This window comes from Syzygium oleosum, unplaced genomic scaffold (genome assembly GCF_021117445.2).
Source record: "Syzygium oleosum isolate NSW1041296 unplaced genomic scaffold, Sole_v2.1 Sole_v2.23, whole genome shotgun sequence".
NCBI classification, from domain to species: Eukaryota; Viridiplantae; Streptophyta; class Magnoliopsida; order Myrtales; family Myrtaceae; genus Syzygium; species Syzygium oleosum.
In genome coordinates, this window is record NW_026607507.1 from 1,755,327 (window position 1) to 1,782,678 (window position 27,352).

Genomic DNA, 27,352 nt, shown 5'->3' on the forward strand with positions numbered 1-27,352 from the left:
ACGATTTATGGTCATGACTAGGCTACACAGATAGAGAGATGAAGCTGCAAAGTGGACTAGAGAATGTAATCCTAGCATTGTGAAGAGATTGGATGAGAACATGGCTGCTAGTAGATTTTGTCATCCATTCTGGAATGGAGATGATAGACATGAGATCATGAATAATGTTAATGAGTATGTTGTCCATCTAGAAAGGAAAAAGTATTCATGTCGAGCTTGACAACCAAGTGGAATTCCTTATGCACATGCTAATTTTGCTATCCAAATGAAGCAACAAAACCCAAAGGATGACCTAGATGATTGGCACAAGAAAAACACATCTTATTTCGTACCAATTCATAATGCAGCCCATCAGAAGCAACAAATTCTAGGAGCCAACAAATCACGAAAGCCCTATACCTTTGCCACTGAAAAAGCAAATAGGAAGGCAAAAAATGAGACAAAGAATGCAAGAGGAAAGTCAGAGGATGAGCATGATTAGTGCAAAGATGAATTGCTCTGATTGATGTAAAGAAGGACATAATAAGAAAGGTTGTGAGTTGAAGAAGCAACATCACTAACAACAGCCAGCTGAAGGGCATGCTAGAGGAGCAGGCAGAAGGGCATGCTGCAAACAGAGATACAGGGCCAAGCACTAAGTCGACCGTTGAACAGACAAAAAGAAAATATCCAGTAAGTTATACAATTTGTGTTTGTGTTATTTTATATGTTAAAATTTAACTTTGGTAGAAAAATACTAACTATGCCGGTTGCTGAAAGTGTAGGCACCACATCGAACAAGAGGGGCTATTGGGAAAATGATAGGGCAATATGATTATAGCCTTTATATAGACAAATGTATTGAAATTACTATTTTGAATGTAAGTTTTGTAGAATTTGTGCATTTAATTTATGGTATTTCGTTTAGTTGACAATATGGTTTATATTATTGTAGCTTGGGAGAAGTTCGGATGTGCTTATCTCTCAAGGTAACTCAATTCAAGAGTCAAGGGCCGCACCGAAGAAGAGTACTCCAAAAAAGAAAATATCGGGTACAGCTCCAAACTAGACACCAACAAAGAACCCAGCACCAATTCCATCAATAATGACCCTACGAAGAGCAGTTCCCATCAAATGACACTTCCTAGCAAAAAAATGGCAACCGCTACTAAGAAGAATGTATATGGGATAGGACTGCCAGTTAAAAAACCTACATGTTCTCTTAGAAAGAGTGCAAGAATTATGAATCAAGTCAAATTTCCATCAAAAGGAAAAATGAGCTAGGGAGATTGTGCATATTAACTCATGGGAGGATGCTGAACACGGTATTTATTTTTGTTGGGATGAGAAGCTTGATTGATGGGAGTTGCTGTACATGTTTTTGTTTAGGTTGGTTTTGACATGTTTGGTGGAGAAAATATTCAGTGGTTCATAACCACCATGTCACCAGCCTGCGTGACGTGACTGAGCCCACATGACTCCACCCAAAATATGACACGTGTCCTCTGACTTGGAACAAGAAAAGCCAACTTCTCTCTCTCCGTAATAAAATTGATTTCCCTTTCATGTTTGAATGGCTTTCCCTTTCACATTTGGCCTCTCTTCCGTAGCAAGCTTCCATAATCCTTCTTCGCTTTCGTCCTCGTCGCCTCCAGAAACCGCCACTAAGTATTGGGAATCTGGTGAAAAGCGAAAGCGAAAAGAGGCCTCCGAGGCCCTTTCTATCCCAAGAGCCCATCGGTTCTAGTGGCTTGGTCCCAAGCCTCCTCCCCCTTCCCCTCCGCCTCCGCCTCCATCACATTGCGTCCGCCTCTAGCATCATACTCATTTATTTTCCTCTTTAGAGAGCTTGTCGTTCTAGCTTTGTTTTTGCTTGACCTTCATCTTCGCTCAACCTTTCATCTTTGCTCAACCGCCGCTTCAAAGACCTCTATCGTGAAGACTGCCGCTTTCACTTTGAAGACAGTCAGGCTATCACTTCAACGACCTCCATTTTTGTGCGGGCGGTGATTTGGAGACCTCCATTTTTGTGCGGGCGGCGCTTTGGAGACCTCCATTTTCCTTTGCAACGGTCCCCATTAGTCCCAAAATTGCCCAAAAAGAAGCAAGCTCACAATGTTGCTCACCATAGAAGAAGAGGAACTGAAGCAAGCAGATCAAGAGACACTACTTGGAGGGTTACAAATGCTCAACTCCTTGAAGACCCAAGCACCGCCCAAAAAGACTCCAAGCACATGTTTATTATTCGTGGAAGTCAAGGTATACAACTAGAAACACCATGCCTTGATTGACACGGACGCGTCAAACTTGTTTATGTCGAGCGAAGGGACTTCAAGTGGAGCCGTCCAAAAATCGTTTCAAGGCGGTTAACTCGGATGATGTACCAACCTTTGGCACTGCTCAAGATGTCAATATAAGCATCTACAATTGAAAAGGCAAACTCCCCATCCAGGTAATCCCTCTTGACAAGTACAATCTTGTTTTGGGCATGGATTTCTTTGATAGGGTGGATGCCATGATCGACTTGAGAACCGAATCGCTCATCATCGCCGACTTGAAATGCCAATCCGTGGTGCCATTGGTTCATCGATTGCCAAACACCAAGACCATCTCCGCGATACGACTCATGGAGGACCATCCAAGAGTCATCCGAGAGTTGAGGAAATTGAGGTCTTTCCGGAAGCAAAAGACTCGCCGAACAACATGGAGTTGGCCAAGCTAAAGGTAGATACACTTGCGGAACGAGTTGAGATTCAAGAGCCGTGCCACCGCAAAGTCAAGAAGAAGAAAACCAATCGGAATAGGAGATGGAAAAATCGCCTATGCCCAAAGAACTAACAATCCAAACAAAAGACCCCGAGTTGGGAGCGCCAAGGGCGTCGCTCGAATGGGGGAAATCAATCCGAAGAGGTAAAGCCAAGGTGCCTCGGAGCCGTTGGATTGGTAGGTTATTCAAACTCTACTATTAGATCAATATCAATTGATTCCCCACACCGTTAGATTGAATAGATCCTCGCCATCATATCCCTTAGACAATGGTTGATATCCCACGCGGTTGGATCAACTCAATCTCATTTATTGGATCAATGTGAAGAGGACCGAGCCTCTGCACCATCAGATGAAGATATAGATCAACGGTTGTAATTAGAGAGTCTAGAGTATAAATAGGGTGCCCCTCATTTGTATCACTCAAACCCTTCGGACACACAAGTCATCAGCTTTTGCGGAGTGAGGGGGAGAGAAAGGGAGGGATTGACCGAGGTGAGTTCAGTGACTCGTGGAAGGTTTCATGCAACCGCACAGCATACAAGCGATGCTCGAAGAGGGGCACAAGCATCTCTCCGTACTCGACGAGGCTGTCATCAAGAACATCGACGCACCGCAACTCTCTCGGCCCCAATCGTAGAGTCTCGATCTTTTTGGCTCTCCCTATTTCATTTTGGATCAGCAATTCAGTCGCGATTCTTGCTTCTCTCGTGAGATTGTGAAGGATATATGCACCTTTGCAGTTTTTTCTCAGATTTTGGTCACCAAGATTGTGCGGACACTACCGCCCGAATAATATCATCTCCAGCCAACCGTTTAGATCGCAAAACGCCATTTCATTCCAGAATCACACTTAAACAAATTACGAACTAATTAAACCAAGTTAGGGTGAGTTTATTTTATGAAATTGTAACATTTTTGGAAAATGATTGAGTTTTTCTTTGTTTGGTGGTATGTGATCGAAAATATTTTCTGGTGTTTAGATTTCATTTGGAAAATAATTTCCATTTCATGACTTTATCTCAGGCAAGAAAAAAATTGACTTTTCAATAATTTTTTATTTTTTTATTTTTTCTTCTTTCTTCACTAGTCGCCAAGCCTTGACGAGGGTTGACTTGGCCGGCCTAAGGCGATGTCGAGCTCACAAGATCTGGCGAGGCTGGCGAGCTTGAGCCTCGCCAGCTTGCCTATGGCTAGTCACTGAGGCTCGGCGACTGGCAAAGGAAGAAGGAAAAGAAGAAAGAAAAAGAAAAAAAAGAAAAGGAAAAAGAATAAAATATTAAAAAATTAAATATGTGCAATACCACAAAGTATTTTGATCTTTTTAGATTAGAGAATTCACTACATGAATATTTTTTTTGACCGGAAAGTATTTTGATTTACTTATTCTTTTCGACGAATCAAACTAATGAAACTTCATATAACTAATTTCGAAAAAACACTGACAAACACACTCTTGATTTGAAATCGCCTTCCGCCAACCAGTGAATCCGGGAAACGATCGAACATCATGGGATGCACGAAATCTGAGAAAAAACTACAAAGGTGCATATATCCTTCACAATCACACGAGAGAAGCAAGAATCGCGACTGAATTGCTGATCCAAAATGAAATAGGGAGAGCCAAAAAGATCGAGACTCTACGATTGGGGTCGAGAGAGTTGCGGGTAGCGGCGGAGAGCTGCTTGCATGCGTCGATGTTCTTGATGACGGCCTCGTCGAGTACGGAGAGATGCTTGTGCCCCTCGTCGAGCATCGCTTGTATGCCGTGCGATTGCATGGAACCTTCCACGAGTCACTGAACTCACCTCGGTCAATCCCTCCCTTTCTCTCCCCCTCACTCCGCAAAAGCTGATGACTTGTGTGTCCGAAAGGTTTGAGTGATACAAATGAGGAGCACCTTATTTATACTCGAGACTCTCTAATTATAACCGTTGATCTATATCTTCATCTAATGGTGCATAGGCTCAGTCCTCTTCACATTGATCCAATAAATGAGATTGAGTTGATCCAACCGCGTGGGATATCAACCATTGTCTAAGGGATCTGACGGCTAAGATCTATTCAATCTAACGGTGTGGGTAATCGATCGATATTGATCTAACAGTAGAATTTGAATAACCTACCAATCCAATGGCTCCGAGGCACCTTGGCTTTACCTCTTCGGATTGATCCGTGACATTATCCCCCATTCGAGCGACGCCCTTGGCGCTCCCAACTCGGGGTCTTTTGTTTGGATTGTTAATTCTTTGGGCGTAGGCGATTCTTCCGTCTCCTATTCCGATTGGTTTTCTTCTTCTTGACTATGCGGTGGCACGGCTCTTGAATCTCAACTCGTTCCGCAAGTGTATCTACCTTCGGCTTGGCCAACTCCATGTTGTTCGGCGAGTCTTTTGCTTCCGGAAAGATCTCCATTTCCTCAACTCTCGGACGACTCTTGGACGGTCCTCCATGAGTCGTATCACGGAGATGGTCTTGGTGTTTGGCAATCGATGAACCAATGGCACCACGGATTGGCATTTCAAGTCGGCGATGATGAGCGATTTAGTTCTCAAGTCGATCATGGCATCCACCCTAACAAATAAATCCATGCCCAAAACAAGATTGTACTTGTCAAGAGGGATTACCTGGATGGGGAGTTTGCCTTTTCAATTGTGGATGCTTATATTGACATCTTGAGCAATGTCAAAGGTTGGTACATCGTTCGAGTTAACCGCCTTGAAATGATTTTTGGACGGCTCCACGTGAAGTCCCTTCGCTCGATATGAACAAGTTTGACGTGTCCGTGTCAATCAAGGCATGGTGTTTTTAGTTGTATACCTTGACTTCTACGAATAGTAAACTTGTGCTTGGAGTCTTTTTGGGCGGTGCTTGGGTCTTCATGGAGTTGAGCATTTGTAATTCTCCAAGTTGTGTCTCTTGATCTGCTTGCTTCGGTTCCTCCTCTTCTATGGTGAGCAACGTCGTGAGCTTGCTTCTTTTTGCGCAATTTTGGGACCAATGGGGACCGTTGCAAAGGAAAATGGAGGTCTCCAAAGCGCCGCCCGCACAAAAATGGAGGTCTCCAAATCGCCGCCCGCACGAAAATGGAGGTATTTGAAGTGATAGCCTGACTGTCTTCAAAGTGAAAGCGGCAGTCTTCACGATAGAGGTCTTTGAAGCGGCGGTTGAGCAAAGATGAAAGGTTGAGCGAAGATGAAGGTCAAGCAAAAACAAAGCTAGAACGACAAGCTCTCTCTAAAGAGGAAAACAAAAGGGTCTGCTGCTAGAGGTGGAGGCGATGTGATGGAGGCGGAGGCGGAGGCGGAAGGGAAGGGGGAGGAGGCTTGGGACCAAGCCGCTACAACCGGTGGGCTCTTGGGAGAGAAAGGGCCTTGGAGGCCTCTTTTCGCTTCCACTTTTCACCAGATTCCCAAAACTTAGCGGCGTTTTCCGGAGGCGACGAAGACGAAAGCGAAGAAGGATTATGGAACCTTGCTACGGAAGAGAGGCCAAACGTGAAAGGGAAAGCCATTCAAACATGAAAGGGAAATCAATTTCGTTATAGAGAGAGAAGTAGGCTTTTCTTATTCCAAGTCAGAGGACATGTGCCACATTTTGGGTGGAGTCACGCGGGCTCAGTCACGTCACGTAGGCTGGTGACATGGTGGTTATGAACCGCTGAACATGTGCTGCAACTCCCATCAATCAAGTTTCTCATCCCAACAAAAATAAATATCATGTTCCGTACCCTCCCATCAGTCAATATGCACAACCTCCCTAGCTCCTTTTTCCTTTTGATGGACTTTTGACTTGATTCATAATTCTTGCACTCTTTCTAAGAGAACATGCAGATTCATTAACTGGCAATCCTATCCCATATACATTCTTCTTAGTAGCAACTGCCATTTTTTTGCTAGGATGTGTCATTTGATGGCAAATGCTCTTCGTAGGGTCATTGTTGATGGAACTGGTGCTGGGTTCTTTATTGGTGTCCAGTTTGGAGCTGTACCCGATATTTTCTTCTTTGGAGCACTCTTCTTCGACGCGGCCCTTGACTCTTGAGTTGAGTTACCTTGAGAGATAAGCACGTCCAAACTTCTCCCAAGCTACAATAATATAAACCATATTGTCAACCAAATGAAATACTATAAATTAAATGCACAAATTTTACAAAACTTACATTCAAAATAGTAATTCCAATGCATTTTTCTGTATAAAGGCCATAATCATATTGCCTTATCATTTTCCCAAAAGTCCCTCTTGTTAGCTGTGGTGCCTACACTTTCAGCAACCGGTGCAGTTAGTATTCTTCTCACCTGAGAAAGACATAACAAAGTTAAATTTTAACCCATAAAATAACACAAACATAAATTGTACAACTTACTGGATATTTTCTTCTCGTCTGTTTAACGGTCGACTTAGTGCTTGGCCCTGTATCTCTGTTTGCAGCAGGCCCTTCTGTTCACCCTTGAGTTGGCCCTGCATCTGCTCCTCTAGCATGCCTTTCAGCTGGCTGTTGTTGTTGATGTTGCTTCTTCAACTCACAACCTTTCTTATTGTGTCCTTCTTTACATCAATCAAAGCAATTCATCTTTGCACTAATCATGTTCATCCTCTAACTTTCCTCTTGCATTCTTTGTCTCATTTTTTGCCTTCCTATTTGCTTCTTCAGTGGCAAAGGTATAGGGCCTTCATGATTGGTTGGCTCCTGGAACTTGTTGTTTCTTATAGGCTGCATTATGAATTGGTATGAAGTAAGATATGTGTTTTTCTTGTACCAATCATCTAGGTCATCCTTTGGGTTTTGTTGCTTCATTTGGATAGCAAAAATAGCATATGCATAAGGAATTCCACTTAGTTGTCAAGCTCGACATGAACACTTTCTCTTCTCTAGATGGACAACATACTTATCAACATTGTTCATGATCTCATATCCATCATCTACATTCCAAATTGGATGACGAAACTTACTAGCAGCCATATTCTCATCCAATTTCTTCGCAATCCTAAGACTACATTCTCTAGTCCACTTTGCAGCTTCATCTCTTTGTCTGTGCAGCTTAGTCATGATCATAAATCGTATGTCTTGATTGATTTGCACATGCCCTATATTATTCTGCCATTGAAAGCTTCGCTAATATTGTTATCAATGATATCGCATTTGAATTCTTTGCTAAAGAAGGGCCCACACCAATACTTAGCTTCAGTTTGGAATAATGCTTCTAAATTTTCTTTTATTAGCTAAACAACCTCTATTTGGCTATTTTAAATTCAACCATATTTGTGCTCTTTACTATTTGCAAAAATTGCTTCTGCAGCTTAACTCATTTGTAGTTCTTGCCAAATTTGCGTATATGTGCCTCGCACACATTCTATATTCAGCATATGGCATCAACTCAACTAATGCAAGAACTAATCCCTGCAATAATTCAAACCAATAAATACAAGTACTCAACATTATTCAAAAAACCAATAATTGACAATGGCATTACCGTTTATCGGTCGCTCACGAATCCTCAACCTCCCCATTGGTTATCTCAAGGTTCGCCATTAAATTTTTTAAGAACCAAGACCAAATGACATTGTTCTCTACCTTGACAACAGCCCAAGCTATTGGAAACATTTTGTTATTAACATCTCTCCCAACGGCAACCAACAACTCTCCCTTGCATAAACCTTTCAAAAAATATCTATCCAATCCTACAACTCTTCTACAAACAGCAAATCCCCGTATGTATGCATTAAAGCAAACATAAAACCTATTAAACTTAGGCTCATAGTCAGGTAGTTGCATCTCCACAACCTCAACATATACTTTACTAGAAGAGTTTTGAAGCCAACATTCGCAAGCATAATCCAAACATGGGCATATTTTTCGTTGTACCGACCCATCAATGTACTCATCACCTTTTGCTTGACTCTTTTGCACCGATTTTTCGACACATTAACTCCTATTTACTCCTTCACTAACTGCCAAAACTAAAGACTCTTGATCTCCGGCATTACCTTGATAGTGTTGAAAAAGTGATTCGACAACCATACACTGGTTACCATTTTATTGTCATATATAATGGAACAAGTATGCTCCTCTCGGAAGGATCCAATCTGGAATAACCCCTTCCTACTCAGCGTGCCATAGATCTTCCATAAACAATTGAATTGTGAACACTTAATTGTCACAAATTTTTTCGTATTTCTAATAAATTCAATGCTCTTCTATTCAACAATAGAGTTCTTGACAATAGCTTATTTAAATTGTTTGGCATCATCAAATTTCATGCGTACAGACAAAACATGACATGCAATAGTCAAATTATAACAATATACTTACTTTTGGGGGAAGAACAGCAGAAGTGCCAAAAGTTGTGTACGGAGCTCACTTTGATGCCAAAAGTTTCAAACGGATCACTTAAGTGCAAAAAATTGTGAAAAACGATCACTTAAATGCCACATCGCCGGAAATCCGATGTGGCATTTTTTTTATTAATTTCTCAAGCTGATGTGGCTCGCCGGAGGCGAATGTGGCATTTCTTTTCTTTCTTTTTTCCTTTCTTTTCTTTTTTTCTTTTCTTTCTTCTACCATGGCCGGAGGCCAGCCACCGGCCATGGCCGGCCTCGCCGGGTGTCGCCTTCCTCCGGGCGAGGGCTGGCGAGGCCGCCGTGGCCTCGGCGACGGCCGGCCTCGCCCAGAGGAAGGCGACGCCTCGGCGAAGCCGCCGTGGCCTTGGCGAGGGTTCGCCTCGCCGGATCCGGCGAGGCCACGGCGGCCCTCGCCCGGGAGGAAGGCAACGCTCGGCGAGGCCGCCGCGGAGGAAGGCGATGCCTCGGTGAGGCCGCCGTGACCTTGGCGAGGGCTCGCCTCGCCGAGATCTGGCGAGGCCGGCCCTCGCCAAGGCCACGGCGGCCTCGCGGGCCTCGCCCGGAGGAAGGCGCGCCTCGGCGAGGCCGCCGTGGCCTTGGCGAGGGCTCGCCTCGGCGAGGCCGGCGTGGCCTTGGCGAGGGCTCGCCTCGCCGGATCCGGCGAGGCCGGCCTCGCCGAGGCCACGATCGCCTCGCCGGCCTCGCCCGTGGAAGGCAACGCCGGCGAGGCCGCCGTGGCCTTGGCGAGGGCTCGCCTCGCCGAACCGGCGAGGCCGGCCCTCGCCGAGGCCACGACTGCCTCGCCGGGCCTCGCCCGGTGGAAGGCAACGCCCGGCGAGGCCGGCCCTGGCCGGTGGCTGGCCTTCGGCCACCGGCCATGGTAGAAGAAGAAGAAGAAGAAAGAAAAGAAAAAGAAAAGAAAGAAAAGAAAAAAGAAAAAAGAAAAGAAAGAAAAAAAATCATAAAAAAATATTTAAAAAATTGAATTATACACGTGGAAATGCCACGTGTCATTAAATTTTAAATATAAAAGCCACTTATTAAATTTGGCCGGAATTTCTCGTCGTTGGCACTTAAGTGATCATTTTTTCTCCGATTTGGCACTTAAGTGATCGCCGGCGTAAACTTTTGGCACTTAAGTGATCCGTTTGAAACTTTTGGCACCAAAGTGAGCTCCGTACACAACTTTTGGCACTTCTGCTGTTCTTCGCCCCTTACTTTTCTTTCTACGCACAAGTACTTCATCATTCTCAAGTTCATTCTCGAAACTAGCACTCTCATCATCATCACCGCTACTTTCTTCATATTCATTTTAATTACTTGCAGCGAGAGCTCCTTCATCCCTATTTACAAGTTTGGATTCATGCGTTTCTCCATATGCTGCAAATTTATTTCTCACAAATTTCCTCTACTTTTGCCTTGATTGTGCAAGTTCATCGTCATTGTCAGTTGGGAAATTTACATTTACTAAAGCTTCATCATCGATTCATTGGATAGATCAACTTCGCAATCTAATTCAACCCATTTTTCATTACCTACGTCTTCATTAGAGACTTCGGGACATCTCCCCGTTTCCTGATCTCTTTCTATATGACTTGCCTCCCTCTCCCCTTTCACTTGCCTCTCGTGTTGTCTTTCGTCTAATGTAGATTCATCTCCAACCTGATTACTCCGTTAAATACCATCTTCTGCTTCTCCTATTTGAGAGCTCTCATCATTTTCATCATCTTCATCATCATTGTAATACTTAACATACACTTTAGCTTCCCGTCGTGAAGATAATGGTAAATAATATCCTTAATACCATTATCATCACTAAAACATGTTAAACCATCCTTCAAATCCTTCCCAAGAACACAATAATGCGATTTTTGTACTTTGCATCATAAATAATGCACTATATCCCTCACGAATTCAATATATAATGGCCTCCTAAGAGCGATGAAGATGGTACCTTCATTTCCACCGGCATATTCCTACTCCCCAATACTAATAACAAATTTCCACTCATACTAAACAATGATGGTCACAAGATTCTCCCTCGTGCCAATGGTGCACCCAAGGAAGAAAAAATTATTAGCTTTTGGGACCATAACACAGAAAGGACAACAATTTCGCATGGAGGTTCCCATAATCGCGACTAATTGATTAAAGAATTGACTTCGCGATTGTCGTTTTGTGCAAAGAAACCAACAAAGCTGAGTTAATCAATTCAGTCACCGATTAAACAAATTGAGGTCCCTACAATCACAACTTCACATGTAGGTGAAAATGGGTAGAAATCTTAGCCCCGCACTGCGTAGAGAATTGGCAAACCTGGATAAAGATGCTGACAGCCGTAAATCGGCGATGAAAGCTCTTAAAACATATGTGAAGGACCTGGACTCAAAGGCGATCCCTTTATTTCTGGAGCAAGTTTCTGAAACCAAGGAAACAGGCTCTTTATCCGGAGAATACACAATTTCGCTTTATGAAGTTCTTGCTCGTGTTCATGGCGTCAACATTGTTCCTCAGATAGATAGCATCCTGGCAACTATTGTGAAAACTTTGGCTTCAAGTGCAGGGTCTTTCCCTCTCCAACAAGCCTGCTCAAGGGTAGTTCCCGCTATTGCGAGATACGGGATAGATCCAACCACTCCAGAGAACAAGAAGAGGCATATCATTCACTCCTTGTGTAAGCCTCTTGCAGAGTCTCTTTTGGGTTCTCAAGAAAGCTTAACCTCAGGGGCTGCGCTTTGCTTAAAGGCTCTGGTGGATGCGGATAATTGGAGGTACGCTTCGGATGATATGGTCAACAAGGTTTGTCAGAATGTTGCTGTGGCTTTGGAGGAGAAGTCCACTCAGTCCAATTCACACATGGCTTTGGTTATGGCTTTAGCCAAGCACAATTCCTTAATAGTTGAAGCTTATGCAAGGCTCTTAGTACGATCAGCAATGAAGATCTTGCAAGCTGGACTATCAGAGGCAAATTCTCAGAAACGTTTATCAGCAATTCAAATGGTGAATTTCCTGATGAAGTGGTTGGATCCTAGGAGTATATTTTCAGAGCTGCAGTTGATAATTGAGGAGATGGAGAAGTGCCAGTCCGATCAGATGGCTTTTGTAAGGGGAGCAGCTTTTGAAACTCTACAAACTGCTAGGAGAATCGCCACAGAGAGAGGGTTAATATTTGAAAAACGTTCGAGTTCAGTGAATGAGTCCATTGGCAGGAGAGATGAAAATCAGGGGAGAAATTTATGGAGTTCAGGAGATGCTTCATCTGCTTCCACCCCAGAATCTCAGACGCTTGATTTTAATTTCGAATATGATTCTCTGCTTGAGTCACCTCTCTCTTCCCAGGTCTCGTCTGATTTGACCTACGATAGGCAGAGTGTCCATCGGAGACTATGGAGATATGAAAATGGAGGGGTGGATATTTCTCTCAAAGACGGCTTGTTCTCAGAGTTGTCTAACGGAAATGGCCTTTCCAGTAGAAGTGTCGAGGGAACTCCCACTAGGCAACAGGAGTACAATGCCAATGAAGGAGATGATGTAAATGATTTCATAGGATTCCAGCCAAGAAGTCCAAGATATGGAGTAGCACAACGAAGCCCTACTCCTAGTCCCCAGGTAAATAGTTCATTTCAAGTGCCATGGATGAGTTGAAAACTCTGTAGCAGTAACGAATCTAGACAGGCTGTGTTTAACTTGAACTTCCAGTAATGTGACGGCGCATATCATTTTATCATAGTAACACTTAAGCAGGGAATATTTGTTTCTTGCCTGTATTTAAGGATGGTGTACTTTTTTTTCTTGGTCGCAAGGATGACAAACACATGTACTGTAGTCCTAACCAAAAAAAACACATGTACTGTAGTATGAAAACAGCAGGAATTAGTTTGAAAGGGGATGCATATGCCGACTTTATGTTACTAGATGTTTCTGCTATTCTTCATGGACAAACATGAATTTCAGTCTCCCTGTTGAAGAAATAGATCTTCCTATCAAGATGAGCTGCCGTTCATTTCCTCATCAGAGCTTCTTCTGATTTTGTTTTCTAACTGCTTACATGTGTTCTTGCTTCTGCACCAGAGGCCAAGATCCCCCAACAATGTTGACAATATTAAAATCTTCACTACCCCGAGGAAGCTCATCCACTCTCTTCAGGATCCAAATGATGTGGAATCTGACATGACACGGAAAAGCCTCGGAAGGTTTAGAAGTCCATGTTCAAGCGTAGATGAGTGTAGTCCTGTGAGGAACTTTGACCAGGGTTGCTTGATAGATGATCCCCATGATGCCAAAGAGAAGGAAACCTCTGAAGATGGTGCTGAGCAGTTTCAGGGTGGATCTGAATCTCTCTCATCAGCGGAAAACATTGCTGCATATCTAGAAAAGTTGGTGCCAAACACGGACGCTGCTAGATGAAAGCAAAACTCCAACCCTCGGCACCAGAAAGGCTGGAAGAAGACCGGCCTTCAAACTGATTTGCAGCATACTCTTTGTTTTACTCGCGATATTCTGTTCTTTACAGTATAATGATCATGAATATCGCCATCTTGTTCCGACTTAGATGTCTTGTTAGATCTAGGATCTTGGGGTACAATTTTCATGTAGGGGAAACGTTGTATTGCTTGCTTTTCTAGTCACAGTATCCTTGGTGAAGCATTTCAATCACGAGTTTTAAGTATCTCGAACTTGGAGCTCAATCTGATTTTGGTTTCTTTATTTCTTCCACTTCTCTAGAAATTTGGAGCTCAATCCCAAAAGGTTTGTGCATCAATTAGTAGTGTCGTTTTGCAAATGTATCGTAACTGGTAGCATATATTCTGGTAACTATCGCACTGACACTTTCTTTTTCACGTATGCATATTATTCTGCCATATGTTAGTTAGGCACCTAAAATGAATTTATGTAGGCCATGCTATTCTATTACTTATATAGAACGTATAGAGCTCATATCTAGCTTGACTAGAACTTCCGTTCGCTACATTGGGGAGTCCCATCTGCTTTCACGACTTTTCTCGTAAGTCTTGAAAACCTTTCCAAGTTAGCAAGAGCACGACAGACCAAATCAAAGTGATAAGCAAGAACATCGAGCACAAATAAAAAAGATAAGCAAGAGCATCAAAATCACTCAATGACAACATAAACGACTCCGTCACAAGCAAGCACAAGGAACTTCCATGATTTGCATAGACAGAGGTCTGCCTACAGATGGCAAATTATCATGAGTTGGAAAGTCTACCATGATATAAGCTTCTTGCACTGTATCATCAACGAATTCTGACTTCCTTAATATGGAAAGGGAAAAAGTTGCTCAAAAGATGTTTTATCCCTTCCAACCAAAATTTAGGGGAAACTCCATCTTGCAACGGAGACTGATACTGTCCACGCACGTTTCTTTTCATCACAATTAGGCCAAGAAAAGCTAACAAGACCCTCCGAGCTCATGAAGAAATTTGTTCAAGATAAAATAAAAGGTAGATAAAAGGACCCCGCAATCAAGACTGATTTTGTGCAAAATTAGTCTTCGTCCATTCCAGCCGGCTGTTATCTCCTTGGGCCACCAGCAGGTTTTGCCGTGGTGATCTGCCAATGCACAAGTCAAATCAATGTCCACAAGCTAAAGGCACCCATCAAACTCAATAGACTGATAAATGATGACTCTTTCCTGCACACAAAATAGAAGGTGATAATGCAGATTTTGAAATTCAAGGAACTAAATTATGAAAGTATAACTTAAAGACACCGCTCCACCATATATAACCCGCTGCACATACAAAAACGTTCCTAGCAGATGAAATAGAACAAAAGTGGACCACTGCACTGTTGCTTCAGAGGACCATCAGCATCAGTCATCATCAGACTTTAAGGAAACCATTAGCTACCAATCCACTATTGCAAAATATAAGCTCCACAAACAAATTGAATTTGCTTTTATGAATCTAAAAACAACATGAAGGAATGGCAACATAACAGTACGTAAATGAGGTACCTGATCAACCCGAAGTACAGTGCAAGCAGCATCAGCAGCATACTTGAGAGCAAAAAACCTGGATAAAAGCCCAACGATGTAATCTAGCATCAGCAGCATACTTGAGAGCAAAAAAACCTGGATAAAAGCCCAACAATGTAATCCCCATATACCATCAACGAAACGACATGCCTACCTTTATCATAGCAATCGAATAAACCATAAGGCTGAACAAAATGCAGGTAGTATTGGGTTCACGCAACTGATTATAACCTTATACAAGGTAAATAAACACCCTACATCCTAACAAGTATAAATAGTAATTAGAAGAAAGGAAGGAGAAGTGTACTTTGTGATATAAAGGTCCCAGACTTTCATAACTGAGGCATCCTTGCTGACACCTTCCTCCAAGTCAATACCCACTTTGGCATTTCCGTTTGCATGTTCAGCATATAGAGAAGATATGATCTCCATAGCATTGAGCCCAGCATTCTCAGCTAGTGTCGTAGGTATCATCTCAAAGCTCTCTGCAAATTTTGCAATAGCATACCAATCCAACCTGCAAAAACCAACACAAATCCAATGAACAAGAATTAACTCCAACTATCATTAAGCATAACCACACCAAAAAAATCAAAGGTTTGGATTCCATTCGATGGCGTGATGAAAAACAGGAAATACGAGAAGTACCCGGTCTCTTTAAAAGAAAATTCCTTCACTCTTCTAGCCAGCTCAATCTCAATCTCCGTAGCAGCAGCACCAGGTACTATGCGACTATCCTTACACATAGCCTTAGTTAAGATAGGTTATTGTTAGAGACAAAACATTGCATTAAGGAATGATGGTGCATCAGTATCTCTACATAGTCAAAGAAGTTCGTAACACAAAATTAAAGCACGACAAACTCAAATTTCAGTGCATGGATCAAGAAATAACACAGTCAAAGGAGTCCCAGTTTCAGACAAAAGCTACCTTGTAAGTATTTAAACCGTAATCAACTGCTCTTTCGAGGTCATCTAATATGCTATCAGTACTTGCCAGCAGAATAACAGTTGAGACAGAGTTTCCACCTTCTTCATTTTGCACTACAGTTAGCTGCATAAAAATAAAGGAGGAATAGCTAAGATGAAGCTCTCAAAGTATGAAGGTAATAGCAGAAGCCTGACCAATTTAACCCCTTAATCATACCCTCACACCACAGATTTCCACAACAGCAACCAAATCTACATATCCCAAGTCATCAGGATTGGGTTGGCTCAGCTTCAGCTGTAACATTTACACATTAAAAAAAAAAAAAGCAAACTCTTTCAGCAATCCTCATGGGTCACAAGTTCAAAAAATAAAGTGACCCAATGCTTACAATAGAGTTGAGGAAATGGAGATCTTTCCGGAAGCAAAAGACTTGCCGAACAACATGGAGTTGGCCAAGCCGAAGGTAGATACACTTGCGGAACGAGTTGAGATTCAAGAGCCGTGCCACCGCATAGTCAAGAAGAAGAAAACCAATCGGAATAGGAGACGGAAGAATCGCCTACGCCCAAAGAACTAACAATCCAAACAAAAGATCCCGAGTTGGGAGCGCCAAGGGCGTCGCTCGAATGGGGGATAATGTCACGGATCAATCCAAAGAGGTAAAGCCAAGGTGCCTCGGAGCCATTGGATTGGTAGGTTATTCAAATTCTTCTGTTTGATCAATATCGATTGATTCCCCACACCGTTAGATTGAATAGATCTTAGCCGTCAGATCCCTTAGACAATGGTTGATATCCCACACGGTTGGATCAACTCAATCTCATTTATTGGATCAATGTGAAGAGGACTGAGCCTCTGCACCATTAGATGAAGATATAGATCAACGGTTGTAATTAGAGAGTCTCGAGTATAAATAAGGTGCCTATCATTTGTATCACTCAAACCCTTCGGACACACAAGTCATCAGCTTTTGCGGAGTGAGGGGGAGAGAAAGGGAGGGATTGACCTGCAACCGCACGGCGCACAAGCGATGCTCGAGGAGGGGCACAAGCATCTCTCCATACTTGACGAGGCCGTCATCAAGAACATCGACGCATGCAAGCAGCTCTCCGCCGCTACCCGCAACTCTCTCGGCCCCAATCGTAGAGTCTCGATCCTTTTTGCTCTCCCTATTTCATTTTGGATCAGCAATTCAGTCGCGATTCTTGCTTCTCTCGTGTGATTGTGAAGGATATATGCACCTTTGCAGTTTTTTCTCAGATTTCATGCATCCCATGATGTTCGATCTTTTCCCGGATTCACTGGTTGGCGGAAGGCGATTTCAAATCAAGAGTGTGTTTGTTAGTGTTTTTTCGAAATTAGTTATATGAAGTTTCATTAGTTTGATTCGTCAAAAAGAATAAGTAAATCAGAATACTTTCCGGTCAAAAAAAATATTCACGTAGTGAATTCTCTAATCTAAAAAGATCAAAATACTTTGTGGTATTGCACATATTTAATTTTTTAATATTTTATTCTTTTTCCTTTTTTTTTCTCTTTCTTCTTTTCCTTCTTCCTTCACCAGTCGCCGAGCCTCGGTGACTAGCCACAGGCAGGCTGGCGAGGCTCAAGCTCGCCAGCCTTGCCAGATCTTGTGAGCTCGACATCACCTTAGGCCGGTCAAGTCGACCCTCGTCAAGGCTTGGCGACTAGCGAAGAAAGAAGAAAAAAGAAAAAAATAAAAAATTATTGAAAAGTCAATTTAAAGTCATGAAATGGAAATTATTTTCCAAATGAAATCTAAACACTAGAAAATATTTTCGATCACATACCACCAAACAAAGAAAAACCCAATCATTTTCTAGAAATGTTACAATTTCATAAAATAAACTCACCCTAACTTGGTTTAATTAGTTCGTAATTTGTTTAAGTGTGATTCTGGAATGAAATGGCGTTTTGCGATCTAAACGGTTGGCTGGAGATGATATTATTCGGGCGGTAGTGTCTGCACAATCTTGGTGACTTATGCTACTTGTCCAGGCTCCTGGAACGTGCGATGCAATCTTTCTAAGTAGCCTCTTCCTGTGATGGCAAATTTTGTCAGGCATGAATAAGATCGTCATCAATAACTTGGACAAGCTCCTTGTGACGAATGATGCCTCCACGATCGTGAACGAGCTTGAGGTCCAACATCCCGCGGCGAAGATATTGGTTTCTGCAGCCAAGGCTCAACAAGAGGAGATCGGTGACGGTGCCAATTTGACGATCTCTTTTGCAGGAGAGCTCCTCCAAAATGCAGAGGAGCTTATTAGAATGGGCTTGCATCCTAGCGACATTATTAGTGGTTATTCTAAGGCCATCAACAAGGTCAATGCAATTTTCCTTAGTACTGTGCACAGGCAGTAAATTAATGGATGAGTCTGACTTTCCCTCTAAGTTTATTGTATTCACAGACATTAGAGATACTGGATGAACTGGTTGAGGCCGGTTCTGAGACCATGGATGTACAAAATAAGAAGCAAGTTGTTTCTCGAATGAGAGCTGCAATTGCTAGCAAGCAATCTGGAAAAGTAGACAGATTATGCTCACTTGTTGCCGATGTATGCACCAATTCTCAAACCTGCCTCTATATTATAGGATTCTTCACCTGTCTATTTCAAATGTGCTCATTATGTGCATTTTGTCTTTGATAAGGCTTGTTATTATGTGTCCCCCGAGAACCCAGCTACCTTCAATGCGGATAATGTCCAAGTTGCGAAGGTATTGGGTGGTGGCGGTCTGCGTGACAGTACAGTACTTCGAGGTATGGTCTTCAAAGGCGATGCTGTTGGGAGTATTAAGAGAATAGAGAATGCAAAGGTTAGCTCGTCTTTAAAAGGTTGTTTATTTACAGGTTGATGTTTATATTTCAATCTAAACCTTTGGTTTACTTATGCTGTGGCCTGAATTTCACAATTCCGACAATGTTGATGTATTTCTCAAAATGTTCGGCTCAACCGGACATTTTATATTAATTTGAGGAAACTGTTGCTTTAGATTAACTGCAGGTTGCTTGTGGTTTTTTGTTAACACATAGGAAAACTCATTTGCTTGATTCATTACCTCATCGTCCTGTTAGCTTTTCAGTTTAAAGGTTCTTTTGTACTATTTTGGTTCATGTGCTTGTGAATCTGGGTAGTTATTGCTTTGTTGTTCCATATGATTTCATGAATGGCTTATGGAGGTGTTATGATTTTGATTCGAGTATTTATACTTCATCTTCACTTAATGAATTTAGGTAGCGGTATTTGCTGGTGGTGTTGATACATCTGCTACCGATACGAAGGGAACTGTCCTTATACATAGTGCCGAGCAGGTAAGTTTATTAAACTTCTTTGGTTAGATCTTGAAGGAATAATTGAGATGGTTGCCTTTGAGTATTGCTTTTTTGAGCAGCTCTTCCAGTTTTTAACTGGATACCCTTTTTAGGCTTTGCATTGTAGAAGTATCTTAATGTATGTCTTCTTTCGTTCTTTCTTTCTTTCTTTCTTTCTTTTTTATACACAACTTTTGTCTTTTTAGTATGGTGATTTTGTGATTCAATCACTCTTTGAGGAGGATGGAGATTTCAACAAAAAATTACTGCTTCACTGCTGGTGATGTTAAAAGCTCAGATTGGGAAATGTTGCTTGACTAGTGAAACTGCTGGAAGAAAATAAATCACCTAAATACCTGAACATTGGAGTGTAATTGGTAAACTTGCTATTGGATATTTTCTGCATACTAATATGAGATCATTGGCTATATCACTATATGCGTGCCTGGCAACTTGATTTTAAGATTTCTGCATTAAAAATGTGGCATTGTCAAGAAGATGATCTGTTTGCAATTTTTTTTCTTAAGAATTTGTGCAGTGTCTATCTTGTCGGCACCGGAGAGTATAGCTTTTGTCTTTTCAATGAGATGAAAACCTCAAAATAACATGAATTTCTTCAAGTTCTATTGCCCTGGGTTCAAATTCCTTATTTTAACAACAAAATGTAAATGCACCAATCTATGGCATACTGTTTCTTGTAGCATGAGAATTATGCAAAATCTGAGGAAGCTAAACTGGAGGAGCTGATAAAATCAGTTGCCGATTCGGGTGCAAAAGTTATTGTTAGTGGTGCTGCAGTTGGAGAGATGGCGTTGCATTTTTGTGAGCGTTTTAAGTAAGTCTCTCTTCCATCTCCATTTTTTATTTTACTATGCTGCTCCTTGATGTTGTCATCTCAAAGTGCGCGAGAGAATCATAATTTGATATGGTGGCTAAAACAAGAGTCCAGTTGATTTCCTGTTATAATGCCATACTCTATGTTGTTTTGCTCGTCATTGGTTTCTTTTTGGGACTGATTCATTCTTTTGATATCACTGTTGTCACTTTCAGCCTTATGGTCTTGAAAATCAATTCGGAGTTTGAACTACAGAGATTTTGCCGCATGACTAATTCTGTGGCTATTGTAAGCATTGGGTCACTTTATTTTTTGAACTTATGACCCATGAGGATTGCTGAAAGAGTTTGCTTTTTTTTTTTTTTAATGTGTAAATGTGACAGCTGAAGCTGAGCCAACCCAATCCTGATGACTTGGGATATGTAGATTTGGTTGCTGTTGTGGAAATCTGTGGTGTGAGGGTATGATTAAGGGGTTAAATTGGTCAGGCTTCTGCTATTACCTTCATACTTTGAGAGCTTCATCTTAGCTATTCCTCCTTTATTTTTATGCAGCTAACTGTAGTGCAAAATGAAGAAGGTGGAAACTCTGTCTCAACTGTTATTCTGCTGGCAAGTACTGATAGCATATTAGATGACCTCGAAAGAGCAGTTGATTACGGTTTAAATACTTACAAGGTAGCTTTTGTCTGAAACTGGGACTCCTTTGACTGTGTTATTTCTTGATCCATGCACTGAAATTTGAGTTTGTCGTGCATTAATTTTGTGTTACGAACTTCTTTGATTATGTAGAGATACTGATGCACCATCATTCCTTAATGCAATGTTTTGTCTCTAACAATAACCTATCTTAACTAAGGCTATGTGTAAGGATAGTCGCATAGTACCTGGTGCTGCTGCTACGGAGATTGAGCTGGCTAGAAGAGTGAAGGAATTTTCTTTTAAAGAGACCGGGTTCTTCTCGTATTTCCTGTTTTTCATCACGCCATCGAATGGAATCCAAACCTTTGATTTTTTTGGTGTGGTTATGCTTAATGATAGTTGGAGTTAATTCTTGTTCATTGGATTTGTGTTGGTTTTTGCAGGTTGGATCGGTATGCTATTGCAAAATTTGCAGAGTGCTTTGAGATGATACCTACGACACTAGCTGAGAATGCTGGGCTCAATGCTATGGAAATCATATCTTCTCTATATGCTGAACATGCAAACGGAAATGCCAAAGTGGGTATTGACTTGGAGGAAGGTGTCAGCAAGGATGCCTCAGTTATGAAAGTCTGGGACCTTTATATCACAAAGTACACTTCTCCTTCCTTTCTTCTAATTACTATTTATACTTGTTAGGATGTAGGGTGTTTATTTACCTTGTATAAGGTTATAATCAGTTGCGTGAACCCAATACTACCTGCATTTTGTTCAGCCTTATGGTTTATTCGATTGCTATGATAAAGGTAGGCATGTCGTTTCGTTGATGGTATATGGGGATTACATTGTTGGGCTTTTATCCAGGTTTTTTTGCTCTCAAGTATGCTGCTGATGCTAGATTACATCGTTGGGCTTTTATCCAGGTTTTTTGCTCTCAAGTATGCTGCTGATGCTGCTTGCACTGTACTTCGGGTTGATCAGGTACCTCATTTACGTACTGTTATGTTGCCATTCCTTCATGTTGTTTTTAGATTCATAAAAGCAAATTCAATTTGTTTGTGGAGCTTATATTTTGCAATAGTGGATTGGTAGCTAATGGTTTCCTTAAAGTCTGATGATGACTGATGCTGATGGTCCTCTGAAGCAACAGTGCAGTGGTCCACTTTTGTTCTATTTCATCTGCTAGGAACGTTTTTGTATGTGCAGCGGGTTATATATGGTGGAGCGGTGTCTTTAAGTTATACTTTCATAATTTAGTTCCTTGAATTTCAAAATCTGCATTATCACCTTCTATTTTGTGTGCAGGAAAGAGTCATCATTTATCAGTCTATTGAGTTTGATGGGTGCCTTTAGCTTGTGGACATTGATTTGACTTGTGCATTGGCAGATCACCACGGCAAAACCTGCTGGTGGCCCAAGGAGATAACAGCCGGCTGGAATGGACGAAGACTAATTTTGCACAAAATCAGTCTTGATTGCGGGGTCCTTTTATCTACCTTTTATTTTATCTTGAACAAATTTCTTCATGAGCTCGGAGGGTCTTGTTAGCTTTTCTTGGCCTAATTGTGATGAAAAGAAACGTGCGTGGACAGTATCAGTCTCCGTTGCAAGATGGATTTTCCCCTAAATTTTGGTTGGAAGGGATAAAACATCTTTTGAGCAACTTTTTCCCTTTCCTTATTAAGGAAGTCAGAATTCGTTGATGATACAGTGCAAGAAGCTTATATCATGGTAGACTTTCCAACTCATGATAATTTGCCATCTGTTGGCAGACCTCTGTCTATGCAAATCATGGAAGTTCCTTGTGCTTGCTTGTGACGGAGTCGTTTATTGTCATTGAGTGATTTTGATGCTCTTGCTTATCTTTTTTATTTGTGCTCGATGTTCTTGCTTATCACTTTGATTTGGTCTGTCGTGCTCTTGCTAACTTGGAAAGGTTTTCAAGACTTACGAGAAAAGTCGTGAAAGCAGATGGGATTCCCCAATGTAGCGAACGGAAGTTCTAGTCAAGCTAGATATGAGCTCTATACGTTCTATATAAGTAATAGAATAGCATGGCCTACATAAATTCATTTTAGGTGCCTAACTAACATATGGCAGAATAATATGCATACGTGAAAAAGAAAGTGTCAGTGCGATAGTTACCAGAATATATGCTACCAGTTACGATACATTTGCAAAACGACACTACTAATTGATGCACAAACCTTTTGGGATTGAGCTCCAAATTTCTAGAGAAGTGGAAGAAATAAAGAAACCAAAATCAGATTGAGCTCCAAGTTCGAGATACTTAAAACTCGTGATTGAAATGCTTCACCAAGGATACTGTGACTAGAAAAGCAAGCAATACAACGTTTCCCCTACATGAAAATTGTACCCCAAGATCCTAGATCTAACAAGACATCTAAGTCGGAACAAGATGGCGATATTCATGATCATTATACTGTAAAGAACAGAATATCGCGAGTAAAACAAAGAGTATGCTGCAAATCAGTTTGAAGGCCGTTCTTCTTCCAGCCTTTCTGGTGCCGAGGGTCGGAGTTTTGGTTTCATCTAGCAGCGTCCCTGTGTTTGGCACCAACTTTTCTAGATATGCAGCAATGTTTTCCGCTGATGAGAGAGATTCAGATCCACCCTGAAACTGCTGCTCAGCACCATCTTCAGAGTTTTCCTTCTCTTTGGCATCATGGGGATCATCTATCAAGCAACCCTGGTCAAAGTTCCTCACAGGACTCCACTCATCTACGCTTGAACATGGACTTCTAAACCTTCCGAGGCTTTTCCGTGTCATGTCAGATTCCACATCACTTGGATCCTGAAGAGAGTGGATGAGCTTCCTCGGGGTAGTGAAGATTTTAATATTGTCAACATTGATGGGGGATCTTGACCTCTGGTGCAGAAGCAAGAACACATGTAAGCAGTTAGAAAACAAAATCAGAAGAAGCTCTGATGAGTAAATGAACGGCAGCTCATCTTGATAGGAAGATCTATTTCTTCAACAGGGAAACTGAAATTCATGTTTGTCCATGAAGAATAGCAGAAACATCTAGTAACATAAAGTCGGCATATGCATCCCCTTTCAAACTAATTCCTGCTGTTTTCATACTACAGTACATGTGTTTGTCATCCTTGCGACCAAGAAAAAAAAGTACACCATCCTTAAATACAGGCAAGAAACAAATATTCCCTGCTTAAGTGTTACTATGATAAAATGATATGCACCGTCACATTACTGGAAGTTCAAGTTAAACACAGCCTGTCTAGATTCGTTACTGCTACAGAGTTTTCAACTCATCCATGGCACTTGAAATGAACTATTTACCTGGGGACTAGGAGTAGGGCTTCGTTGTGCTACTCCATATCTTGGACTTCTTGGCTGGAATCCTATGAAATCATTTACATCATCTCCTTCATTGGCATTGTACTCCTGTTGCCTAGTGGGAGTTCCCTCGACACTTCTACTGGAAAGGCCATTTCCGTTAGACAACTCTGAGAACAAGCCGTCTTTGAGAGAAATATCCACCCCTCCATTTTCATATCTCCATAGTCTCCGATGGACACTCTGCCTATCGTAGGTCAAATCAGACGAGACCTGGGAAGAGAGAGGTGACTCAAGCAGAGAATCATATTCGAAATTAAAATCAAGCGTCTGAGATTCTGGGGTGGAAGCAGATGAAGCATCTCCTGAACTCCATAAATTTCTCCCCTGATTTTCATCTCTCCTGCCAATGGACTCATTCACTGAACTCGAACGTTTTTCAAATATTAACCCTCTCTCTGTGGCGATTCTCCTAGCAGTTTGTAGAGTTTCAAAAGCTGCTCCCCTTACAAAAGCCATCTGATCGGACTGGCACTTCTCCATCTCCTCAATTATCAACTGCAGCTCTGAAAATATACTCCTAGGATCCAACCACTTCATCAGGAAATTCACCATTTGAATTGCTGATAAACGTTTCTGAGAATTTGCCTCTGATAGTCCAGCTTGCAAGATCTTCATTGCTGATCGTACTAAGAGCCTTGCATAAGCTTCAACTATTAAGGAATTGTGCTTGGCTAAAGCCATAACCAAAGCCATGTGTGAATTGGACTGAGTGGACTTCTCCTCCAAAGCCACAGCAACATTCTGACAAACCTTGTTGACCATATCATCCGAAGCGTACCTCCAATTATCCGCATCCACCAGAGCCTTTAAGCAAAGCGCAGCCCCTGAGGTTAAGCTTTCTTGAGAACCCAAAAGAGACTCTGCAAGAGGCTTACACAAGGAGTGAATGATATGCCTCTTCTTGTTCTCTGGAGTGGTTGGATCTATCCCGTATCTCGCAATAGCGGGAACTACCCTTGAGCAGGCTTGTTGGAGAGGGAAAGACCCTGCACTTGAAGCCAAAGTTTTCACAATAGTTGCCAGGATGCTATCTATCTGAGGAACAATGTTGACGCCATGAACACGAGCAAGAACTTCATAAAGCGAAATTGTGTATTCTCCGGATAAAGAGCCTGTTTCCTTGGTTTCAGAAACTTGCTCCAGAAATAAAGGGATCGCCTTTGAGTCCAGGTCCTTCACATATGTTTTAAGCGCTTTCATCGCCGATTTACGGCTGTCAGCATCTTTATCCAGGTTTGCCAATTCTCTACGCAGTGCGGGGCTAAGATTTCTACCCATTTTCACCTATAAGCAATTGCAGTAGTTGCTCACAAATTAGAAGATGATTTATAACAAACTCGATAGAAAAGAAGAGCTTTGACCAACAGCATCTTGAAATTTCAAAATTTCTGTACTTCACAAAAACAACCCTTCTCTCCTTGCTTTGCATTAGCAAATGCACCAAGTTTCGAACTTCTCACAGAATAAGCAACACTAACAGCGATCCCTCCAATAAAACCAAATAGGTATAGATTAAAAAGACAAATCATCAACAACAGAACATATGTTGCGCCTTGCATCTATACCATTTCAATCCTGAAATGTAAATCTAGCACCGAAAGTTCTGTCCTTCATCACAGCCTTTACATTGACACAACTATTTCCGAGAACGGCACGTCATGTGAATGCATGAGCAAGTAAGCAATTCAGGTCAAAATCAAGAAACAGGACACAGGCTACAAGAACAAGAAAAGGTACGATTAGCAGCCAAAACCAGCAAAAAGACAAATCATCAACAACAGAACATATGTTGCGCCTTGCATCTATACCATTTCAATCCTAAAATGTAAATCTAGCACCGAAAGTTCTGTCCTTCAGCACAGCCTTCACATCGACAACTATTTCCGAGAACGGCACTTCATGTGAATGCATGAGCAAGCAAGCAATTCAGGTCGAAATCAAGAAACAGGACACGGTCTACAAGAACCAGAAAAGGCGCGATTACCAGCCAAAACCAGCCAAAAAGGTTCCTCCTTTCGCAGCTTCCTGGGGGCGACAACTCGGCTCCCTTGAGATCTAGGAAGCAATGGCTGCAGCAGCTTCTTTCCCACTCCGAGAGTTCGAAAGAAGACGGAGAAAAATGAAAACTTGAAAGAGAACAGAGCCCGCGACTTGGAAATTCTCTTCAAGAAAAGAGTGGCACAACCAAGATCCGGGAATGTTTGGTGGGCTTGGGGTTCTGCCAAAGAGATATTAAAGCACAAGATTGATAAGAAGCGAGATTTAAGAGACAATCGGATGAGTTTCCTTTTCTGGGTCAGTGAAATGAATGAATATGGGAATGTAGCAGCAGAATTGAGAGAGAGAGAGAGAGAGAGAGAGAGAGAGAGAGAGAGAGAGAGAGAGAGAGAGAGGGAAATGCTACTGTTGAAAAAATTCAAAACTTTCTCTGACCAAAATAAATAAATAAATAAATTCAAAACTTTCATTCAAATTGCACCGCCCTGCCTTTTGGGCTACTTGGTCCCACCTTCAGAGTAGATCCAATTTATGTTAATTTTTTCGGGTTATCCCCGACGAAAAAATAAGGGAAAATGGCACAAATAGCTTGTGAACTTTAACTGAATGTGCAATATGATTTTTGAACTTTTAATTTGTTCAATACGATCCCTGAACTTTAGCCCAATCCGCAATGTCGTCCACGAACTTTTAAATTGTTTAATGGGGTCCATGGACTTTTGGTACGCGTTCAATTTGATCATTGGACTATATGAAAATGTTCGATGTTGTTCCTAAACTTAAACTGATAGAATGACAATATTGAACATTTTCATATAATCCGTATATCAAATTTAACATGTACCAAAAGTTCAGATATCGCATTGAACAAATTAAAAGTTTAAGGACCATATTGCACATTAAGGTAAAGTTTTGGGAGCACATTGCATATTGTTACAAAGTTCGGGAACTATTTGTATCATTAACCCATAAAAGAAAGAGAGAATGATACACATGTTACTATTGAAACTTTTTGTTGTTGTTGTGAGGATCATAATGGCCTCATAAAAATTCTTCTATACACAAATTATACGTGAGGAATACATGCTGTTGGCTTATGGATAAGACTACGGACCAGAAGGGGGAAAAAAAGGGAGTTTTGCAATAA

At 41.7% G+C, this 27,352-nt stretch overlaps 3 protein-coding genes and 1 pseudogene across 3 annotated transcripts; 2 read left to right on the plus strand and 2 right to left on the minus strand.

Annotated features, from left to right (window-relative positions):
- Nucleotides 1-11,358: 11,358 nt before the first annotated feature.
- Nucleotides 11,359-13,753, plus strand: LOC130134703 (protein SINE1-like; annotated as a pseudogene).
- A 503-nt stretch (nt 13,754-14,256) lies between these two features.
- On the minus strand, nt 14,257-16,879 carry LOC130134758 (T-complex protein 1 subunit theta-like). Its single transcript, XM_056302418.1, has 8 exons — nt 16,799-16,879; nt 16,404-16,574; nt 16,232-16,309; nt 16,016-16,138; nt 15,734-15,834; nt 15,393-15,602; nt 15,065-15,122; nt 14,257-14,658 (listed from the first exon to the last, which is right to left on the minus strand). The coding sequence occupies exons 1-8, from the start codon at nt 16,877-16,879 to the stop codon at nt 14,620-14,622; spliced, it is 861 nt and encodes a 286-aa protein (XP_056158393.1). The 3' UTR covers nt 14,257-14,619.
- A 91-nt stretch (nt 16,880-16,970) lies between these two features.
- On the plus strand, nt 16,971-22,614 carry LOC115668430 (T-complex protein 1 subunit theta-like; the record flags this gene model as incomplete). The annotated part of the gene is made up of 13 exons (XM_056302420.1): nt 16,971-17,157; nt 18,099-18,361; nt 18,448-18,594; nt 18,689-18,853; nt 19,272-19,349; nt 20,051-20,184; nt 20,400-20,472; nt 20,568-20,645; nt 20,739-20,861; nt 21,043-21,137; nt 21,269-21,478; nt 21,749-21,806; nt 22,213-22,614. Coding segments are annotated over 13 exons (1,650 nt in total), but the record flags the coding sequence as incomplete, so codon positions are not given.
- A 514-nt stretch (nt 22,615-23,128) lies between these two features.
- LOC115674582 (protein SINE1-like) lies at nt 23,129-26,555 on the minus strand. Its single transcript, XM_030597001.2, has 3 exons — nt 26,192-26,555; nt 24,148-25,491; nt 23,129-23,715 (listed from the first exon to the last, which is right to left on the minus strand). Exons 2-3 carry the CDS (start codon nt 25,483-25,485, stop codon nt 23,230-23,232), a joined length of 1,824 nt encoding a protein of 607 aa, XP_030452861.2. The 5' UTR covers nt 25,486-25,491; nt 26,192-26,555; the 3' UTR covers nt 23,129-23,229.
- Between the last annotated feature and the right edge of the window lie 797 nt (nt 26,556-27,352).

Excerpts from the sequence above, each read along its gene's own strand:
- LOC115674582 (XM_030597001.2), bottom strand. The coding sequence starts at position 25,485 with ATGGGTAGAAATCTTAGCCCCGCACTGCGTAGAGAATTGGCAAACCTG. Across the intron at positions 23,716-24,147 it reads GCCCTACTCCTAGTCCCCAG|AGGTCAAGATCCCCCATCAA; the intron begins GTAAATAGTTCA and ends CTTCTGCACCAG.
- LOC130134758 (XM_056302418.1), bottom strand. The coding sequence starts at position 16,879 with ATGGTGCAGAGGCTCAGTCCTCTTCACATTGATCCAATAAATGAGATT. Across the intron at positions 16,575-16,798 it reads CGTGTGGGATATCAACCATT|GCGATTCTTCCGTCTCCTAT; the intron begins GTCTAAGGGATC and ends CTTTGGGCGTAG. Across the intron at positions 15,123-15,392 it reads TGGGACCTTTATATCACAAA|GTTTTTTGCTCTCAAGTATG; the intron begins GTACACTTCTCC and ends GCTTTTATCCAG.